The sequence below is a fragment of the Rousettus aegyptiacus genome, unplaced genomic scaffold (assembly GCF_014176215.1).
Source record: "Rousettus aegyptiacus isolate mRouAeg1 unplaced genomic scaffold, mRouAeg1.p scaffold_m13_p_7, whole genome shotgun sequence".
Lineage (NCBI taxonomy): Eukaryota > Metazoa > Chordata > Mammalia > Chiroptera > Pteropodidae > Rousettus > Rousettus aegyptiacus.
Genome location: NW_023416310.1, coordinates 93011421 through 93030835, shown reverse-complemented (window position 1 = coordinate 93030835; position 19415 = coordinate 93011421). Strand labels below are relative to the sequence as shown.

At 39.7% G+C, this 19415-nt stretch overlaps 1 protein-coding gene across 4 annotated transcripts in view; it reads left to right on the top strand.

Annotated features, from left to right (window-relative positions):
• The window catches only part of SH3RF2 (SH3 domain containing ring finger 2), a 115121-nt gene that overhangs the window by 38299 nt on the left and 57407 nt on the right, over positions 1-19415 (top strand). For all 4 annotated transcript variants that reach the window (XM_036224812.1, XM_036224811.1, XM_036224813.1 and 1 more), the window contains exons 3-4: positions 10672-10941; positions 13733-13828. In XM_036224812.1, the coding sequence (XP_036080705.1) occupies positions 10672-10941; positions 13733-13828 (366 nt within the window). The remainder of the gene's footprint in view (positions 1-10671; positions 10942-13732; positions 13829-19415) is intronic.

Genomic DNA, 19415 nt, shown 5'->3' with positions numbered 1-19415 from the left:
ATATGAGCAGCCCTGATGCTTTTCTGCTTCCTCAGAGGGAAATTAAGGGAATCAATGCTAATCCATAAGGCTTAGTCTTGCAGTTATTATAGAACATGCTGGTTCCAGAATATTCCTAAACACTTCTCCTTTCCTGAAGGTTCTGTCTGGAGCATTCTTCTGACTGTGTCTTTGTCTTGGCATGTGTGTAATGAGCACATTTCACAGCACACCAAACAGGTTTCTCAGCTTGCCTCTGCAACACTTTGCAAAGCCCAGAAGGGCCGGGGAAAGGCAGAGGAGGTGAGCACCTGCAACTGACAGTGGAGCACTCTGGCTGGCTGCACGTTCCAGCAAGGGCCTCACCAGATTTCTGAGAACACCTCAACCAATCTGTAGGGAAATAGCTTCTTTTGGGTCCTGATAGGAGATAGTATAGAAAAACAAAGTATTCAGTAAATTTGAGGTTAGGAGACCATCATTCATGAATTCATTCCTTCTAAAAATACTTATTAAGCCAGACACTGTTTGGCACTAGGATCCATGGTAAGCTGGATAAAAGTTTCTACCCTCGCCAAGTTTACAGTCTGGTAGAGAAGGGAGATCAATAAACAAGCCACTTCAACACCATTTGACAAATACCATGATAGGGGTGTTGGGAGCATCATAAAAGCACCCTGACATGGATACCCAGGGACACAATGTTTCAGCTGAGACCTACAAAACAAGTATCAGTTGGGCAAGAGAAGGGGGAGAAAGAATACAGAAAGAATATCCTGGGAAGAACTTAAGAAGCGAGAGTACATGAGCCATTGGTAGTACAAAAAGATGTGCACTAGCTTCAATAGGCAGCGTGAGAGGAGTATGGCCAGAGTCAAGAGCAGAGAGATAAGAACCAGTAAACTCCAGCTATGTGAGCTGAGGCAAGTCATATTTTCCTGTGCCTCAGTTTCTTCCTCTACCAAATAAGCATAGTAATTCTTACCATGCAGTGTTGTGGTCAGAGCCCAATGACATGGCAAATTCAAAAGGAATTTACAAACCATATCCTAAAATCCCAGTTGCAGAAAGACAATGTGCTAGTCTAGAGAAACCTTTAACCTCTGGAGACAGTGTGAGTTAGACAGGGACCTGTGTAGTACTGTTGGAACAGGCTCCTTGCTGGCTCCTGAAAGCCAATAACATGCATGTCTTGTATCTTCCCAACTCCATATTCGCTGACATCAGGTTGGTAGCCAAGGTAGGAGTATTTACACCATGGAAGTTGGCACAAATCAAAGCCCCCCACGCCCAGCTGGGTCACAAGCACACCACTGGGTGACAGCAAAAGTAATAAGAAGAGGAAGAACCATGGGGCAGCAACTACCAAGAAATGTCCATCCACAACAATAAAAAAATGTTTGAAAAAGTGACTCTCACTTTTTCTGCCATCTGAAACAGGCCCCCTCCCCCAAAGCCAGCCCTTAGAGACGAGAACAGGAGGGCCACTCCTTCATGCCAACCCGTTCCCAGACGTGCCTGAGAAGTGTCAGTGACACCAGGTCATGGAAATGAGGTTGGAGCCTCTCAGGTCAACAGCTGCTGAGAGCTGCTTTCTTTGGCTCATGTGGCCAGCGATAAATTGGATTTCAATGTTCTGAATAGGCGGAAAAAGATATCTCCTTGCTCCCTCCTGCTCCCTTTCCTGGAGTCACCAGCTGGCAGTTTTTGTCACTCATCATGGCTGCCTGCAGTAAAGATTATATACTTGATGAAGAGGACATGTGGGAAAGAAAAAGCCTTCAACAGTAGGAATCTCCCAGGCGGGCATCCTTTGGAAAAACTGGGATATGGACATAGCCCATAGCACATTTTAAATAATGGGTTTTTTAAAAAAAAAAGATGGTCTAGAAAAATACTATTTTTATCTGTTGGTAGCATGCCTGGATACTCTCCAATCCTGGAAGAATAACTAGTTGGGTATGCTGGAATTTTATGTCAGGAGCAGAGATAGCAAAATATCAACATTGAAATTGAGTTTAAGTGAAATGGTATGGTCTAATATTCATTCATTCACATATTAATTCAGCAAATACTTATTGAGTACTTACTAGGTATAGCTAAGAAGTCTCATATAGGCATTCAGTACTTTTTTGTTGAGTGAATGAGTAGATGGCCATTGCTTTGTCAGGTGTTAGGAGTTTAAAGGTGAACAAGTCATAGACTGTGCTGCTACAGAGTTCAGATTTGGTGGACAGGCAGAGAGGTAAACCAGCGATTACAATACAAGGTGATGAGTCTGTGATAAGGGAAGTATGGGATCCGTGGCTCAACTCAGCGTTGGAGGAAGAGACAAGAAAGGCTTTCTGAAGACAAAGATGCAAAAGATATAGAGCTGGTGTCAAGGATATTGGCTCCTATTTGGACACAACCTCATGGAAATAAAGAACTGTTCACATATTCCGCAATATCTCATATTCCTAGGAGAACTGTTGACTATCTCAGAGTGAAAAATGATTGCAAATACCTGCTGAAACACTTCTACAGCTTAATCATAGGAGACAGTTTCCATTTCTCAGGGACTTTCAGAGGGTTTCCCAATAGTCAGGCTTTCTACTTGAAAGAAATAACCCTATGGAACAGATGACATGTGGGTCTTTAGCATCTTTCTGATACACAAATGCTCACTCCTAACATAGGATCCAGCTCTATAGGCAGGCAAGGTGCTTTTTCTCCAAGGTCATAACGGTTCTATTTGGTATAAATGAGAGGAATGCTCTGAATTTTAATTTAAAAGAGGCAGACAAATTACAGATTTGCAGAAGGTCCTGGGGTAAACATCCTGACTTCAAGGACAGCTAAACTGAGAGAGAATTCTAACTTCTCAGGGCTTGCTGTTTTCAACAAGGGTCATGCAGGCTTTTCCCTTCGAATCACCAAATTATAGTGCAAATAGGTGTAAATATGCAAGCACACGCACAGAGACATGTAAGTCTTAAAGGATGGAGACAAAGTAAGAAGTAATCCATTTGAAATCAAAATACAACTTTTTGACAATAGAGGACAAGCCTGCCACTTGAGCTCTTCTCTTCAAAGTCATTTTCTCCAAAGGACTGGGAGCATTCACAGTCACCTCATTACTCACCACAGCAGCCTGCCCTGCTCGTGGCACCTTCACCTCACTAGCAATTCTAAGGAGGATCATATACACAAAAATAGAGAGAATAAAATCGCCTTCTATCCATGACTCAAATCTCAACGCCTTATCTACTTTTTGCCAGTTCGAGTTCATTTCATCTATTACCTTTATTTCTGTAGTATTTTAAAGATACTTTTGGAGCATTGATCATTCACTTTAACATTCTGTTATCTTTAGAGTAGGAAGGAATGGTTAAAAAAAAAGAAAGAAAAGAAAAAAAGAAAAATCACCTCTTCTCTTTGTAGTTAAGTAAACTGAGGCCCAAATTTGTTCAGTGCCTCACTCAAGGACACAAACTGCTATTTGTATATCATATCTACAGGCCAATTCAATCCCCCAAACCAGATGGCCCCATTATCAGAAATTTTTTGCTGTTTGCCTGGGTCATGTTGTCACTAGTCATTCCAACTTCAGCTCCAGAAATCTTCACAAGGAGGTGAAAGAGAGAAAAAACTGGAGGGGAAAGCCAATGACCATGTAATCAAGCCTTTTTTCTCCCCCTAGGTCAAGAAAGGTATTAGGTGTAGGAGGGTCATGTGACTCATCTTTCCTCCCTCTGCATGGAAGATTTAGGCTCAGTTTCTCAAACTACGTGGAAAGAGTTATATACCAGGTGCCACACTTTTAGGAGAAGCTCACCCTGGAAATGGCGATAATGGGTGGAAGCAGAATAGCCTCCCAGAATGAGTGCAATCGCTCCTCCCCTTGTCCTGCAGGCGCCCACACACCTCTAGCCCTTCCTCACAGGTGCCCTGTGCCCTTGTGGAGGAAGAGATGCCAATGGGAATGCTTTGGTTCCCTGGAGAATTCAGTATCCCACTGAACATCTCTGGGATCTGGCACCCAGCCCATTTCAAAAGCAATCCCAAGCTATTTATTAAGAACCAGCTTATGTTTGGAGCCAGGGATATGGCTATGAACATGTCTGGGATTACCTCCTATGGTGATGGAATGAGATCACTCCAAAGTGAGATAATTGGGGAAAATCTGGTGAAATGAGATATTTCAGAGGCAACCAGATCTGATCCTTTTGAGTGAATGCTGGGAGTTCTCCCTCCTCATGGAAGACAGGGAAGCATGTACCCAAGGGCCAGCTAAACTTTCTAATATGGACTCCATTGCCCCCAACAAATCTGCTCCAAAAGAATTATCATGGTGAGGGAAGGAGGCAAGGTGGCTCAGCTGACTAAGCAGAGACTAGGAAGTTAGGATCCAGGGCAGTTAGTTGACCCTTTGTCTCACCAGTAGAGTGAATTCACAGGGGAAGTCACATTTACCTTACCCAGTATTCCCACAGCCTTTTCTGCTAATCCTGCAAAGCGATTCAAATGCAAATACAAATCACATTTGCAGAGTAAACCTGAGAAGCAGGTCAGCAAAGAAACCTGCATGACTTTGTTTAACTTAGTGGTTCCTAAGCTTATTTGAGTATTGAACATTTTTTGAGTATGTGTAGCACCAAATTGTTAAAATTCAGAGCAACTTGGAAAATATGACCAAACTCTCCTTTTTTTTTTTTTTAATTTTCCAGCTCATGCCATTAGATTTGCTTTCATTATTATCAGTCATATTTATTAACCTTGCATGCATCCTTTTCCTCCAGGAATAATAATTCTGGTATGTTTTTTTTTTGATTAATTCATGAATGCATTCATCCATCAAGCATTTATTAAATACCCGCTCGTGTCCAGACCTCAGAAATAGAGATACAGAGGCGCTTCAGACACAAATCCTGAATTCTCCAGTAGAGAATTTATAGCCTGGTGAATGATAACACAAGCCAAAGGTCAGGATATTTTTTCTTGGCTCCATTCTGCAGTGATGGGTGATCTCATGGTCAATTCAGGGAAGTATTTTAGCTCAGCATGTTGATTTTGGCCCCATCTGATGCCAGAAGTCGAGAGAACCAGGCCAACTCCTTTCTAAATGAGCGGGAAGTGTCACTAGTGCCTGGTGAAGAGCTGGTCACTTAAGTAGCAAATCGAGTTCTCACCCCAAGCTCAGCTTGTCCCCGGTGCCCCTCTCTGTGGTGGTTCTGCTCCACTTGGACTCTTTTTCTCTTATGCTATTATCAATCCACATGCCTCCTTCATTATTTTCAAATTGGAAATCAGCTCAGGGCCCTTTGGCAGCTAGGCCTCCTGCCATTTCTGAATTCTGCTATTGAATTTTCCCTTGTTGTGCCGTTTTGTTGTTTCTGTGTTTCTAATATGTATTAGTCAGGACTTGTTCAGTTTCAAGTATCAGAAAATAAGTCCAAGTCGTTTAAGTAGTAAACACTATATTGGGGATGTGATCTCATTTAACTGTATATCCTTCAGGCACAGCTGGATCTAAGTGTTCAGATTTTCTCATCTAGTTACCTGTCTGTCTCACTATAACTTTAGTTCTACTGCCTTCTGCAGCTTCATTTAGCAGGGGGTGTCCACTGGTTGGGAAATATCACCACTGGTAGTCCGAGACTCAACACCTCAAGGCTCTGATCCAAAAGTAAGAAAAACTCTTTTTGGTATCTATGTATAAAACTTCAAAAGAGACTCGAATTCGCCCTATTTGGAGCACATGCCTGACTTGTACTAAGCGCTATGCCAGCGGGATTTGGGGACTCTTAAATGGCCAGCCCAAGCCACATAACACTGTGCGTGTGGTATGTTCAGAGTGAATGGCATGCCTATCAGAAGATGGGAAGCAAAGAGCTGGTTCCTCAGAGAAGGGAGGCTTGCCATAATTTTACTACCAACATTCATAATTACTCCAACATATTTTTATTCTGAGTGTCTTCACATGCCCTGTTTCCTTGTTTCTGAGTTCTGTGCATCATCCCTCCATCAACAGCATGACCGTTGTGGCTTTCAGACCCTACTGAGATGACATATCAATGGACAATTTACAGAAGCACAGAAATGTTGAGCTTTTTGAATCAGAAAAAGAAAGCATTTTAGGCACACACAAGTTTCCATTGTATTATCTTTCTGAAAAACACCAGGAAAGAGAGTTTGGTAATGACCTGACTGTGAGACATCCATACCCACTGTATCCCCATTTCCCCTCCTGCCTGCACCTGGGGAAACAATTACGGGTGATGAACGCTGTTACCAACAAGACAACATTGATAGCTGATGTGGCACTTGGAGTCATTTTCCCTCGAGAGAATAGTCGAGGACCGGATAGAATCAACCATCTGAGTCTCTTCAGGTGCTTAACTTTTATGTGAGGGCTCTACAGTTCAATAATTCATGCTAATGCAGCCAGAAGCAAGCAAATTGCATTCACACCCTATTCAGATTTAATTACAAAACAGAGCCTCAAATGAGTTTTATGATGGAAAAACATACTTAGGTGACTTCAGTTGGATGAAAGAGACTGAGGATGCATTAAGGTCAAATGAACCTAAGTCAGCCTCAGGGCTGCCATACACTGCCTATGTGACCTTGCATAGTGACATTGAACATCTCAGAACTTCTGTTTCTTCATCACTGAATTGGGGTGATACCACCTACTTCACAAGGTTTTGAGAGCATATGAATGAGATAATACTTGGAAAATGCAGTTTTGCAATAACATAAGAAAAATTTCTATGGCTTGCCGGAACCACGATCAATGTTAACTTCCTTCTCTTCAGAGTCTCTCTCTTTCTCTTCCTTCCCTTCTTCCCTCTTTACAATATAGAAGCCAGTGTTTCCTATGGATATGAATGTGGAACTCAGAATGCCAGGAAGGAATTATCCAAATGAAGAGAAAGAAGATGAAAAGAGTTTTCATGTTAAAATAGAATTTATAATTCTCTTTCCCAATAGTTACCTATACTGAGGGGAGATGGAGAAAAGATGACTCTGTTGGGGGGAGGGGAATAAAACATTTATTGATACCCAATTTATATAGTTTGGTGAAATAATCTATAAATATAAAAGAATTTTTTTTTTTTTTTGTATATCACTATGGTCCATGTCAATATTTAGCAATCAATCATCCACAGGCAGCATTCCAAGTCACACTGTGAGTTTTACAGACCTAAATATATGTATTTCATTAAACAGTGTCACTTACATACTCAAGTGGTCCAGTGACTTTGGAATATATGACTACTGGGCATTTGGAGTAAAAGCAATATGCAAGTTTAAATCAATGGAAAAGGTATCAACCATCAACCAAAAGAAACAATTATGAATTAATATCCTACGTGAAGAAAATACCATAGTTGATACTTCGTATCATAATACTGAAAATGATATATGTTTGACAACACGTTGTGTTCCCATGCATTTTCTACCATTCCACTGGACAGTCAGTCCGCCAGTGCCTTAGGGTCATCTATGTTCGACAAAACTTTAGCACTATCTCAAGGTTTCAGAGTTAATGCATTTTCAAAGAGACTTAAGAATTTAGCACAATTTTAGTTTTATATACATGGTCAGTAGTCATTAAAGTATGTAAGGCACTTGCACTGGATATCTTCCACAAAAGAAAGGGGAAAAAAATGTCTTAGCCATTTATGAAACCTCCATCAAAATTTCATTGCTTTCACTTTAGTTAGAATAAGATATTCCTCAGATATGAGAGCATCAGACTTGGATGCTGGGGTAACTTTGTAAAAATACAGCTGCTTGAATCATACTCCAAGAGATTCTGGTCAAATAGGTCAGGGATGGGGTCCAGGAATATGCATGTTTAACATCTCTCAGGATTCTGGTACAGGTGAACCACAGACTTCATTTTGAGAAACACTGGCTGACTGGTTGAGAACTTGGGCTTGGAGATAGACAGACTTGAGCTCAAATTCACCACTTTCTAGCTTCATGAAGTTGGGCAACTTTTCAAGCTCTCTGATACCCAGTTTTCTAATCACAGATTGTTGTGATAATTAAGTAAATATATTGTGGAGTGCTTAGCACAATGCCTGGCTCATTGGAAGAGAAGCACTCAATAAATATTAGCTGTTGATATTATCATTAATATGCAAAGTCAAGGGGGCTTTCTCTTTTCTTAATCTTTTTCTTTCTTTTCTTTTTACAAATTTAAAATAACAGTACATGAAGCAAAATGGGAATTTATTTAGCTTTCAGACAAAAGTATGGAAGTAAAGTAGTACATTTACTGGCCTAGCAGCTCTGCAACCTAGAATACTTTCTTTCCTATTTAGGTGTGCCCTTCATCCTCGTGGTTTAGGGTGGCGGCTAGAGCTCCAGCAGTCATGCCTGCATTCCACATAGCAGAGGAGAAGAAAAGAGAAATTGGTTTCTCTCAGTAAGGACACTTTCTAAGAATTGCTTACATCCCATTAGCCAGAACTTAGCTGCTAGGGAGCTAGAAAATGTGACTGGTGTTCTAGGTGGTCACGTACCCAGAAAAATGTGATTTATATTACAATGGAAAATTAGAAGGAAGGAATGTTCCCTGACATACCGAACCCTAAGAGTTCAGCAGAGTCAGATCATCCCCAAGAAATCTTCTGCTTTCATCCTGCATCTATCTACCTGCTGATTTCTCAGGTTAGGAACATCTTTTCCAAAAAGATAGTTGCACCCGTTGGTGAGCCTACTCAGCTTGGCTTATTTTCTTCCTAAATTACTCCCATACTTTTCACTTCTCATCTCTTCAGTTTCATTTGTTTTATTATTACTATCTAGTTTTAATAAGCATTACAATTATGTCATTGTAGAAAAGTTAGAAAACACTGCTAAGCATTTAGGGAAACATGTGTTTTTAATATTCAGTAATCTTACCATGTAGAAATAACCACTTCTAAATGTTGGTGTAGAGCCATCTAGCATTTTCCCCAGGTAAAAATAAACATATATAACTATAATGAAAGCCTAGTCTACGTAAGTGTTTTAACCTCTTCTGTTAATACTTAACAATATATTATGAATACTTTCAATGTTATTAATTATAGATCATCATCATCATCAATTTTAATGACCACAGGGAACTCCATTGTATGGGTGTATCATAATTTATTCAACCAATTTTGTTTCTCTGCTGCACTGTGCTAAACCTCCAAGCACAAACATCTTTGCCCAGTTGTCCACTGGTTTTCCGGTGGAGGAGCTGTGCTCCGGTGGTTTTCTGACTTCCTGGGCTCTCCTCACTGTGCCCTGGGACCAGCAGGAAAGCACTGCTCTCCCATCTCATCAGCAATATTATGCTGTTCAGGTCTCGTCTCTACCCCTAAGCTGCTTGAAATTCCTTTTCAAATGAACATTGCAGACTCCGAAGTTCCTTGAAGAACTGAATTAATGCCATCTTACACCCCCTTACAAATAGCAATCTGCCCCCAGGAGAGGGGACTGTTTCACCCCAGGGCTAAGAAAAACACAAAATACAATCCAGGTGACACTGATGGGCTTTCTATTAAACTTACATTATTGAAACTTTCAGTTTCCCAGACTATCTTCAAGAAAGACCAGAGAGAAGCCATTTCTGTGTGGAAAACCCAGTTTCTATTAGAAAAAAAAGTACTTTTGAATGAAATAATTATTTAGACAACTGATTTGACAAATGACAATTCTTTAGCTGGTTTTTTAACTTGATGATTGATTCCTAAATAATTATTTCTTTGTCTTAGTTGTGCTTCCTAATGATTCAAACATTAGTGAGGTTTACCATTCTAGAGAAGGCTGAAGATGAACTATGTCGCATTACTCTCGTATAGCACTTTATATTTTCAGGGAGTTTTTCACCTCCCTTTTTTTCCCATCCATACTGAGGAATAGGTAGGACTGAAATTCTTAGCCCTCCATTATAGATGATAATGATAATAAGAGATGTCATTTATTGATGATGATGATGCTAAGAGATGTCATTTATTGAGCAAATACTATATACCAAGCGATATGCTAAAAGTATTATGAATATTATTTATTCCTCACAATTACCCTAATGAGGTAGGTATTCTATTAGTGCCCCATTTTATAAGTGAATACAGTTTAAGAAAGATTAAATAACTTGACCCAGTAATTGGAGTGACAGACAGGGAAAGAGGTAGAGTCAGAATTCAAAATCAGTGTTCAGGCCCCAGAAGGAGTCACTGACCCTCCAGGCTCTAAGCTAAGTACATAAGACAATCAAGTGCACATAGTTGTGAAGTCAAGTCCAAAATCCTGTTCCCTGCCTAGTGATTAAGAACAGGGGCTCTAAAATCAGATGGCCTGAGTTCAGATCCCATATCTGCCATTTCCCAACTATATCACCTTAGGCAAGTTACTAAACTACTCTATGCCGCAGTCACTTTACTTAGAAATGGAGATAATTAGAATATCTGTCTCAAAGATATGATCCACAGTTCATATAATTCTACTGTATAATTCTACATATAATTCGTCACCTAATTCTACTCATTTACAGCAATCTATTTTGTTGTAAACATCGCATTCAATATTTACAGACCCAAGAGATAATTCACATACAGTACTTAGCACAAAGGAAGTGGTCAGTAGTTAAATAAGTAATCTGATACCTTCTGTCCTTCCAGCCTCTAAGCTAAGTCTGCATTTTATTGGTCTGTGCCACTGCAGGTGCCTCGAGCAAAGGCTTTATGCAACTACCGGGGGCAGAATCCTGGGGACCTGAGGTTTAATAAAGGAGACGTCATCCTGCTCCGGAGACAGCTGGATGAGAACTGGTTCCAGGGGGAGATCAATGGAGCCAGTGGGTTCTTCCCAGCCAGCTCGGTGGAAGTCATCAAGCAGCTGCCCCAGCCACCCCCACTCTGCCGGGCCCTCTACAACTTTGACCTACGAGATAAAGACAAGAATGACAACCAGGACTGCCTGACCTTCCTCAAGGTGAGATTCTGGGCCACCACCAAAGTCACTAGCAATCACACAGAGACTATGGCAGAACCTAGAGTTGTTCGTTTAATATTTGCTTAATTTTTAATGATATATTTTATACAAAAATGTATATATGTATGTATATATATGTGCATATATATGTAATGTGTGTGCAATTCAAACTACATAGATATGAACTCACTAGAGAAATCTAAAAACAGTTTGATAGAAATCCTTAAACTTTTTCTATTGCGATTACAAAAATAAGTATTTACACATTGATTCATTCATTCAACAATCACTTTTGAGCACCGATTCCTTGCAGGCACCTGGGATAAGCATAAACAAGTCACAGTCCCTGCCCTCTGACAGAGTAGTGGGGGAAACAGGCATGTGGACAGAAAATCATAAACATGGTTTGATAACATGCTTGCACAACTACAGCTTTTACCTCTCTATCATGTATCTGCAAGGGTATTCTTACTGACCAAGTTTTCATCACCTAATTCTTCTCATTTACAGCGGTCTATTTTGCTGTAAACATTGCATTCACAGCACTCAAAATACACATCATAACATAATTATACCTTTATACATAAATAACCTCTTTCAAGATATATTTTCCAAGGACATTAATTACCCTAAGATTTTCTTGCCTCTTTTTTTTATTGGATGATTCTTCACCATATGCAAGTAAGAACACTTCTACTAAAGTCTAGACTACTTTAATTCTCTGTGTTCAGTATTTATTATTTCTTAAACATTCAAATTTTCTCACAGAAACCAAAGTTGAGGTGATTTTCATTCTTTTCTACTTATAAGGAGGATCAAATACAAGGAATGCCATTGTTACAATAGCTCAAGAAACGTCTTCTGTTGTGTAGAGCATTTTTATTCCATCACATCCATGGAATGTGATGAGATTTATTTCAGGATCTCTCAAACCAGAGAACCTCACTCTTCCCCATAGTTTAAAACACTGATCATTATGTTCTCGGCACCTCAGAGTCCTCTAAGGAAGGCCATTCTGTAGCCCAAACTGTGAAGTCTATACTTCAACTGTAGTGAGAGGAGGACAGCTCAATTCCACAAGTATTTATTCAGTATTTACTCTATGCTAAGCATTAGACACAGAGCTCTGGGGACGCCACTGGAGGGAAGTGTTATCTGCTTTTTTCCCCTCTCTGGGAATTTGCAAATTAGGACACTTATTCCACCGGCTTGGTTCATTTGGTAAGCCCACCCAAGTGCTAAACTGCCCTCTGGGGATAAAGTGATGAGTCATTGTTCCTACCTTCACAGAGCCAGCAGTTTAGTGGAAGGAATAGACGTGTAAATTGAAAATTATGACAAGGAACCAGAAGAGAGAATTTAATCTATTCTGGAGGGCTATGGAAGGCTGAGACCACACCAGGAAATCTCATGGTCTTCCTATCCTCTGCGTGTCCAGATTAAACTGAAGACTTTCCTTCCCGAAGCAGCCCTTTTCCTGGTGTTTTCTGCCTCCGTAAACTGTACAATTTATTCACACCTTCATTTATTCATGCATGCATGCACCCATTCATAAATATTTGTTGGATGACTACTAAAGAGGAGCCACAGTGTTAGGTGCCAGGGACACAAAAATGAACAAAACAGACATAGGCCCCGCACACGTGGAGTTTATGGTCTGATGAGCTAAACAGGCGTTAAAGAAATAATTACCTCTAAATGTGTCATTGCAAATTGTAGTAAGGATAGAAAAAAATAGAAAAGGTATAATGCAGTAAATTAATTTAGAGTTCAGTGCATCTAAATTACTCAGGGGCATGGATCAGAAGGTCAGAGGGGTCAGTGGATGAACATTCAGGTTTAGATTTTTGAACAGGTGTGGATGTGGAAAGATGTCCCTGATATGGTGTTAAATGAAAAATCAGTGCGTCCAGTATAACTACATTTGTATGAAGTATAAGACTATGCAAAATGAACATATATACTCGACAGCAGAAGACTGGTTACCTCTTGCTCGGTGAGAGGAAGGGCACAAAGGAGCCTTCTAGTTACTAGAAATTTTCTATAACTTTTGATATGAAGTTTTGTTTCTATAATCAATACAAAATGCGTTAAGCTTTACATCTAAAATTTATGTTCTTATGTTCTTTATTGTATCCATGTGTGTATGTTGTGGGAAAGCTTTTAAAATTAGTATGTTTATATGTATGTATATATATGTTTTATCTTCATAGAAAAGAATCTGGGAAAAAATGTATTAACTAACACGTTAACAGTGATTTTATCTCTATTGTAGTAGAATTTTTTCTTTATTTTGCTTATCTCTATTTTAAAATGTTTTCTACATATAACCTTTCATAATGAGAAAAATTTTAATAAAAAGCCACTTTATATTTAATACATTAAATATCAAATAAGTTCTGAAAAATCTTCAAAATAAGAATGAAATTCAGACTTCTTTTTACTAAGATAAAAGTCTGTCTCCCTATGGCCTTTATCTTGATTTCTCCATCAGATTAATTTAAATAAAAAGCCCAGATTCTGCTGGTAATTGAAAATTAGAAACATTTCTAAATTTTCCTATTGGATTCCTTTGATCCTCTAAATTATTTCTACTTCTCTTGTGGTCTTGGTGAACCAAATTTTGCCCTGTATGAAGAAAGATTATTTAGCAGGAAAATTTTGTAAATAAATCATGATAAAACATTTCTTGCACCTTACTCCGTCTGGGACTCCAAGCTGGTGTCCACTGAGAGCTTTCACCAACTGAAAAGTGAGAGTAAATACTGACCATGAGACTTCTCTCTTTCAGGATGATATCATCACTGTGATCAGCCGAGTGGATGAGAATTGGGCAGAAGGAAAGATAGGAGACAAAGTAGGCATCTTTCCCATCTTGTTTGTAGAGGTACGTGAGTATCAAGTCTATACCTAATACAGACTTACTCAGAAGTATATGTGTGCGACAGTGATTCCTGAGAGTAATTTCTGTTTGATCTGGGGCTTATATCAGAACTAACTAAAGTTTCTAAAGAAAAGATGCCAGATGATAATACCCAGTTCTGGCAAGAGTGTGAGGAAATGTGCCTTTTCATTCTGCTATTAGGAATGTAAATTGGTACAGTTTCTCATGTCTAAACTCAAACTCATATCAAGAACATTGAAACTACACATTTCCTTTGAGTTAGCAATTCCACATCTGAGAGTTTATTGTAAGGGAATATTAAAAACAAGAATCCAAAGATATATGTATAAAATGTATGAAAATGTTCACTATGACATTGAGTATAATGGTGAAAAACAAATAATCTAACTGTTCAACAGTGAGGATATGGTTTTTAAAAAATAGTGGTGTTAGAAAATATATACCCATTAAAAATAATGTTACAGTAGAATATTCAGTATCATGGAGTATTTGGTATTATGGAATAATGTTTATGATTTAATGTTAAGAAATAAAGTTTATGAGTACAGAGTTTTAGATTTAGAAGATGAAAAAGTTCTGGAGATCTGTCACACAACGACGTGCATATACTTAACATTATTGAACAGTATACTTAATAATGATTAATATCAATTTTATGCTGTTTCTTATCACAATAAAAAGAAACAAATTGAACTATATAAAACTGCTTCATAAATAGATTTGTGTGTATGTAAATAGATAAAGGACTAAAAAGAAATGAACCAAAATATTAACAGCAGTGATTACCAGATGATGATTCTAGATGATTTTCACTGTTTTCCGCTGACTTGTGTTTTGTAAATCTTCTGAAATGATCACATATTACTTGTTTTTTAAAGAAAGAAAGAACACGTGTTAGGCTATTTACCTGTTTCTCCAATATAATGATATAACCTGGAGTCCCTAACCTCTCTGGCCTTCAGCCTTACCCTGGCTAGAAGCAGATCCTTATGAATTTAAAAGAGGTTTCATTGATTAACTGCATTTATTTGGATACTTACCAGGCCTATACATTAAAAGTGAGCACTGGGAAGCTAGGAGGTTCTGAAGTGAATGGTGTGCCCAGAACACTGTCCAGTTTTTAAGGTTCTCTACGTCCCCTCTACTTAATTGGTGTTAAAGCGATAAAAAGAAGAAGGGAAGGATGGAGGATAGGTCCAGAGAGGCTGGTCTTCTATTGCTAGTAAATTCTCATTCACAATGCGTTTTCTCTTGCTGAGGCCCCTACCAGGTACACCCGCCCAATTCTCTCTACCTGTTCAAATTTCACTCATTTTTCAAGGCTCAGCTAGAAACCCACTTTCTCCATAAAATTTCAGCAAACAGTTGAACACTCAGTTGTCTCTTACTTCTCTGAACACCCAGTGGGCATATTGCTTGTACTTCATGGGCTAGACTAACATAGAACAGGTATTCCATAAAAAAATTAGCTTAACGAGTGAATGAACGAAAAAAATACTTGGGAGGTCGTCAGACTAACTGGGAAAAATTTTAGAAAATAAGCCACTCAGTGACCTCGTCCTAAATATATATTCAATCACTCGACAGATTTTTCACTGAGTACCTACTATGTCAGGTCTAAGCTCAGTTCTAAAGATACTTTAAGACAGGTATGGGTTCCTACTTTCAGATAGGAAAGTCAGACATTAATCAAGTAATTATAAGTGTGATGAATGATGCAAAGAGTAAAGTAGAGGGAACTTTGCAGGGAGGGAGGGTATGAAGCGCAACTTATCTGGGTCAGCAAATGCCTCTTAAACCAAGATCTGACAGCTGATTAGGAGTTCTACAGGTCAGCAGGGAGGGAAGAGTTTTAGGGAATAAGGGTAACATGTACAAAAGTCCCGCAGGATGAGGACATGTGACATCGAGTGGACCAAAAGAATAGTAGAGCTGGAGCTTACAGAGTAAGAGATTGACCAAGAAATGAAGCTAGGGAAATAAATAGGGGATGGATCACAGAGAGCTTCATAAACCATCCTATATTGATGAGGATGAGGTAGGCTATGCTGTGGTAATAAACAGTCCAAAATCTCAGTGGCTTAACAAAGCAAAAGTTATTTCTCATCCACATTATACATTCAACATAGAATGGTGGGAAGCTCTGCTCACATAAGTCACACAGAAACCCAGACTAATAGGCTGAGTCATCTTGTAGTGGCACCATTTGGAACACATAGACTTCCTAGTTTTCATAGCAGGGGAAGGGCGGGGAAGGGTGAGGAAGAGTGAGTTGTATGTCAGCAAATGCCACAGCTCAGAAGTGACACTTGCCACTCTCCCACTCATAGCCCACTGGCTAAACCAGTCACATAGCCCTACCTGTCTTCAAGTCAGCCAAGAAGTATAGGGTATTTCATAGAATATTTGGTGAGTATTGTTGTCCCTGCCATATCATAGAAGTTTGAACTTGATCCAGAAAGTCAGTAGAAGCCACCGAAAGTTTTTAAGTGAGGCAGTGATTCCATCAGATTTGGATTTCTTGAAGACTGCTCTGGCTGCTGTGGGAGGAATTTGAAGAGGAGGGAGAAAGGGCAGGAAGAGCAGTTAGGAGCTACTGCACGGCTCAGTGAGAAAAAGGCTATGGCTTAGGCCAGTAGATTAAAAACAAGTGGGCAGATTCAAGAACCTTTTAGGAAGCAGATCCACCGGACACAGAGGTGGGGAGTAGGGGAGAAGAAGTGGTACCCCCTTTCTGGTTTGTGTGCCTAGGTTAGTGGTGAAGCTATTTACTAGATTAAGCAACATTGGTGAAAAGGAATAGTTATGCTGATTGGGAAACAGTAGTTAAGTCTCCAAGGACAGAAATCAGCTACAACGAATATCCGGTTGGACACAAAGGAGGTGCTTAAATTTTTGCAGATTAGAGTTTGCATGGTCCCCTGCATTATTTCAGGAAGCTTCTCCATATCTGTCTCTGGGGGAGGGAAAAGCATTGATTTTGCTACCCATTTCTGATGCCCTTTTCCCCCAAAACTTCTACATTTAATGATTATTCATTTGGATACTCTCTCCACCACTTCACCTCTAAAATTGGTGATTACAGGAACCCTCAAGATTATCATCAAACTAGCCATTGCTCCATTTGTTCTCCTAATTGCTAGGAGAGGAAAAGATAATCAAGTGGCTGCTCTAATCTGGGAACCTGGTTTTCAAAAATTACTTCAGCTTTCTAAAGAAGTACTTAAATTTTGACTTTAGTCATTTCATTAAGACTAGCACTTGCCGAGAACTCTTTAAATAAGTTTTGAATTACCAATGTCATGCAAAGCAATTAGAAGGAAGGAAAGCTTTCTATGAGAGTGATGTGGGGTTTTTTGGCATAAAGAGGATTTCTCTGGTTAATGTATCATTTATCGAATTGCACCTGGATAAAAAGGTGGTAAAGCAATTGCTGAGGTTACACACCCATTCTTGTCAGGACTTCTCTACCAGGGCTCACCTGGCTTATCTGAATCTTGCTCAGCCCAATGAACCTCAAGGATATTGTTTCAAATGACTGGGTGCGAATTTAAGAGATGTGCAATCCTTCCCCGACTGAGCTATTAATCATGTCGGCAGAGGACAGGAAGGACCAAGAGTCACACAGGGCCCTCTGTCAGGGTTGCTGATAGAAATGCTGATGGTGTGGCTCACCTGGGGACAGGACAATCAGGGGGAAGCAGAAGAAAATTCACTTTGTTGTAGCTGTGAATGACCATAAAGAACTTGACTCATTCACTTGAAGAGAGTACATTGTCCCCTGGCTGGGTGAACAAAGGAGGGATAGGTACTCCGGAAATGGAAGACATTGTCCCTAGTGCCGTCAGAGCCTGCCTAAACAATTTCAACAACTTCCTAATTGGTCCCACTCCTTCTAGTCTGGCACTTCTAAATAATAGCCATAATGAGCTTCCTATGTATTTATTTTTATTTATATACAGTAAAATTTACTCTTTGTGGTATCCAGTTCCACATGTTTTGATAAATGCATTCAGTGTAACCACACCATCATCATGATGTAGAATAGTTCGAACATTCCCCCCCCCCCCCTAAATACGAGGGAACGCTGCCCTTTGTAGTCAGCCCCTTCCCTGACTCCTAACCCCTGGCCACCACTGATCTGTTTAATGCTCCTGTAGTCTTCCTTTTCCGGAGTATCATAGAAATGGAATCACACAGAAAGTAGCCCTTTGAGTCTAGCGTCTTTCACTGAGCTTCGTGCAGCTAAGATGCGCCCATGTCGTTACAGGTGTCAATACTACAGTATTAGCTCATCCCTTTTCGTTGTTGAGTTGTAGTCCACTGTATGGATGTGCCAGGGTTTATCCACTCGCCAGAAAGACATTGTGATTGTTTCCAGTTATTGGTAATTATGGATAAAACATTTGCATATCATTTTTTTGAGTGAGCATAAGTGTTCATGTCTCTTGGGTGATTATCTAGGAGTGGGATTGCCGGGTCAGAGGCTAAGTATGTATTTAACTTTATAAGAAACTGCAAAACCGTAGCATAAGCTTTTAAAAGCATAAATCAGATCATGTCACTCCTCTGCCTAAATCCTGCCAAAAGCTTCCTATTTCACTTAAAACTTTAAGCCTTTTTAAAGACGCCCTTTGTGACCCAGGCCCTGCCTATCTCCTCTTTACCACCCACTCCTCACTCGTTCTGTTCTAGTCGTTCCCATGTTTCTTTCTTGTCTGAATCTCAAACAGGCTGAACTTTCCCCCGCTTTAAGACCATTCCAGTAGCTTACAACCCCCCTGCCTGCACATTCCTACCCCCATCTTCCCATGGCTGGTTCCTTCTTGTCATCTGTGTCTCAGCTTAAACATCACCTCTTCAGTAGGTCTTCCTTGACCGCTCTGCCCACCCCCCCAAAACCAGTCTCAAGTAGCAGCCTCCCCCAGCCACTCTCCAGCACAGCAGAGCACTTATTACTATCAGATATTTTCTCATTTGGTTGTTTCATGCTGACTTTGCCATTTATAAGTCACCCTTTCTGGGCCTCAGCTTTCTTATCTTTCAAGTGAACATAATAATGCCCCCTCCCCTCCTTGATGATTTTTTTTTTATCTCACAATATTATAAACTTCTTTAGGCAGAAACTACATCTGCTTTAAAATGTTCTGTGTCAGCTATTTTAATCATCTGTGCATTGTCATTGAAAAGTTCCTAAGTGGGCACATCTCTTTTTACCTCTATTGTTGAATCTCTGGATTAGAAAAAGACCTGGTTTTAGAGGGCAACTAACTGGTGACGATCACGATGATGGAAATTTAAGTAAAATTCCTAGGAAGTTTCATTCACACAAACTCCTTTTTTTTGTTAGCATATTTCAGGTTTCTAAAGGAAATGAGCTCACAGGGCTTCTTGATGGGCAGGGTATTCAAAACATAATGCAGTCAGCGGTTGTGCTGGAACTAGTTGGTTCTAGATTGCAAGGGCTTGTTATATTTTCAGGAATCTTGCTAACTAATTGTTAAATCATCAGTAGACATTTACACCACAGAAATTGGTAGACTCTACAAATCAGAGTTTTGATTGATTG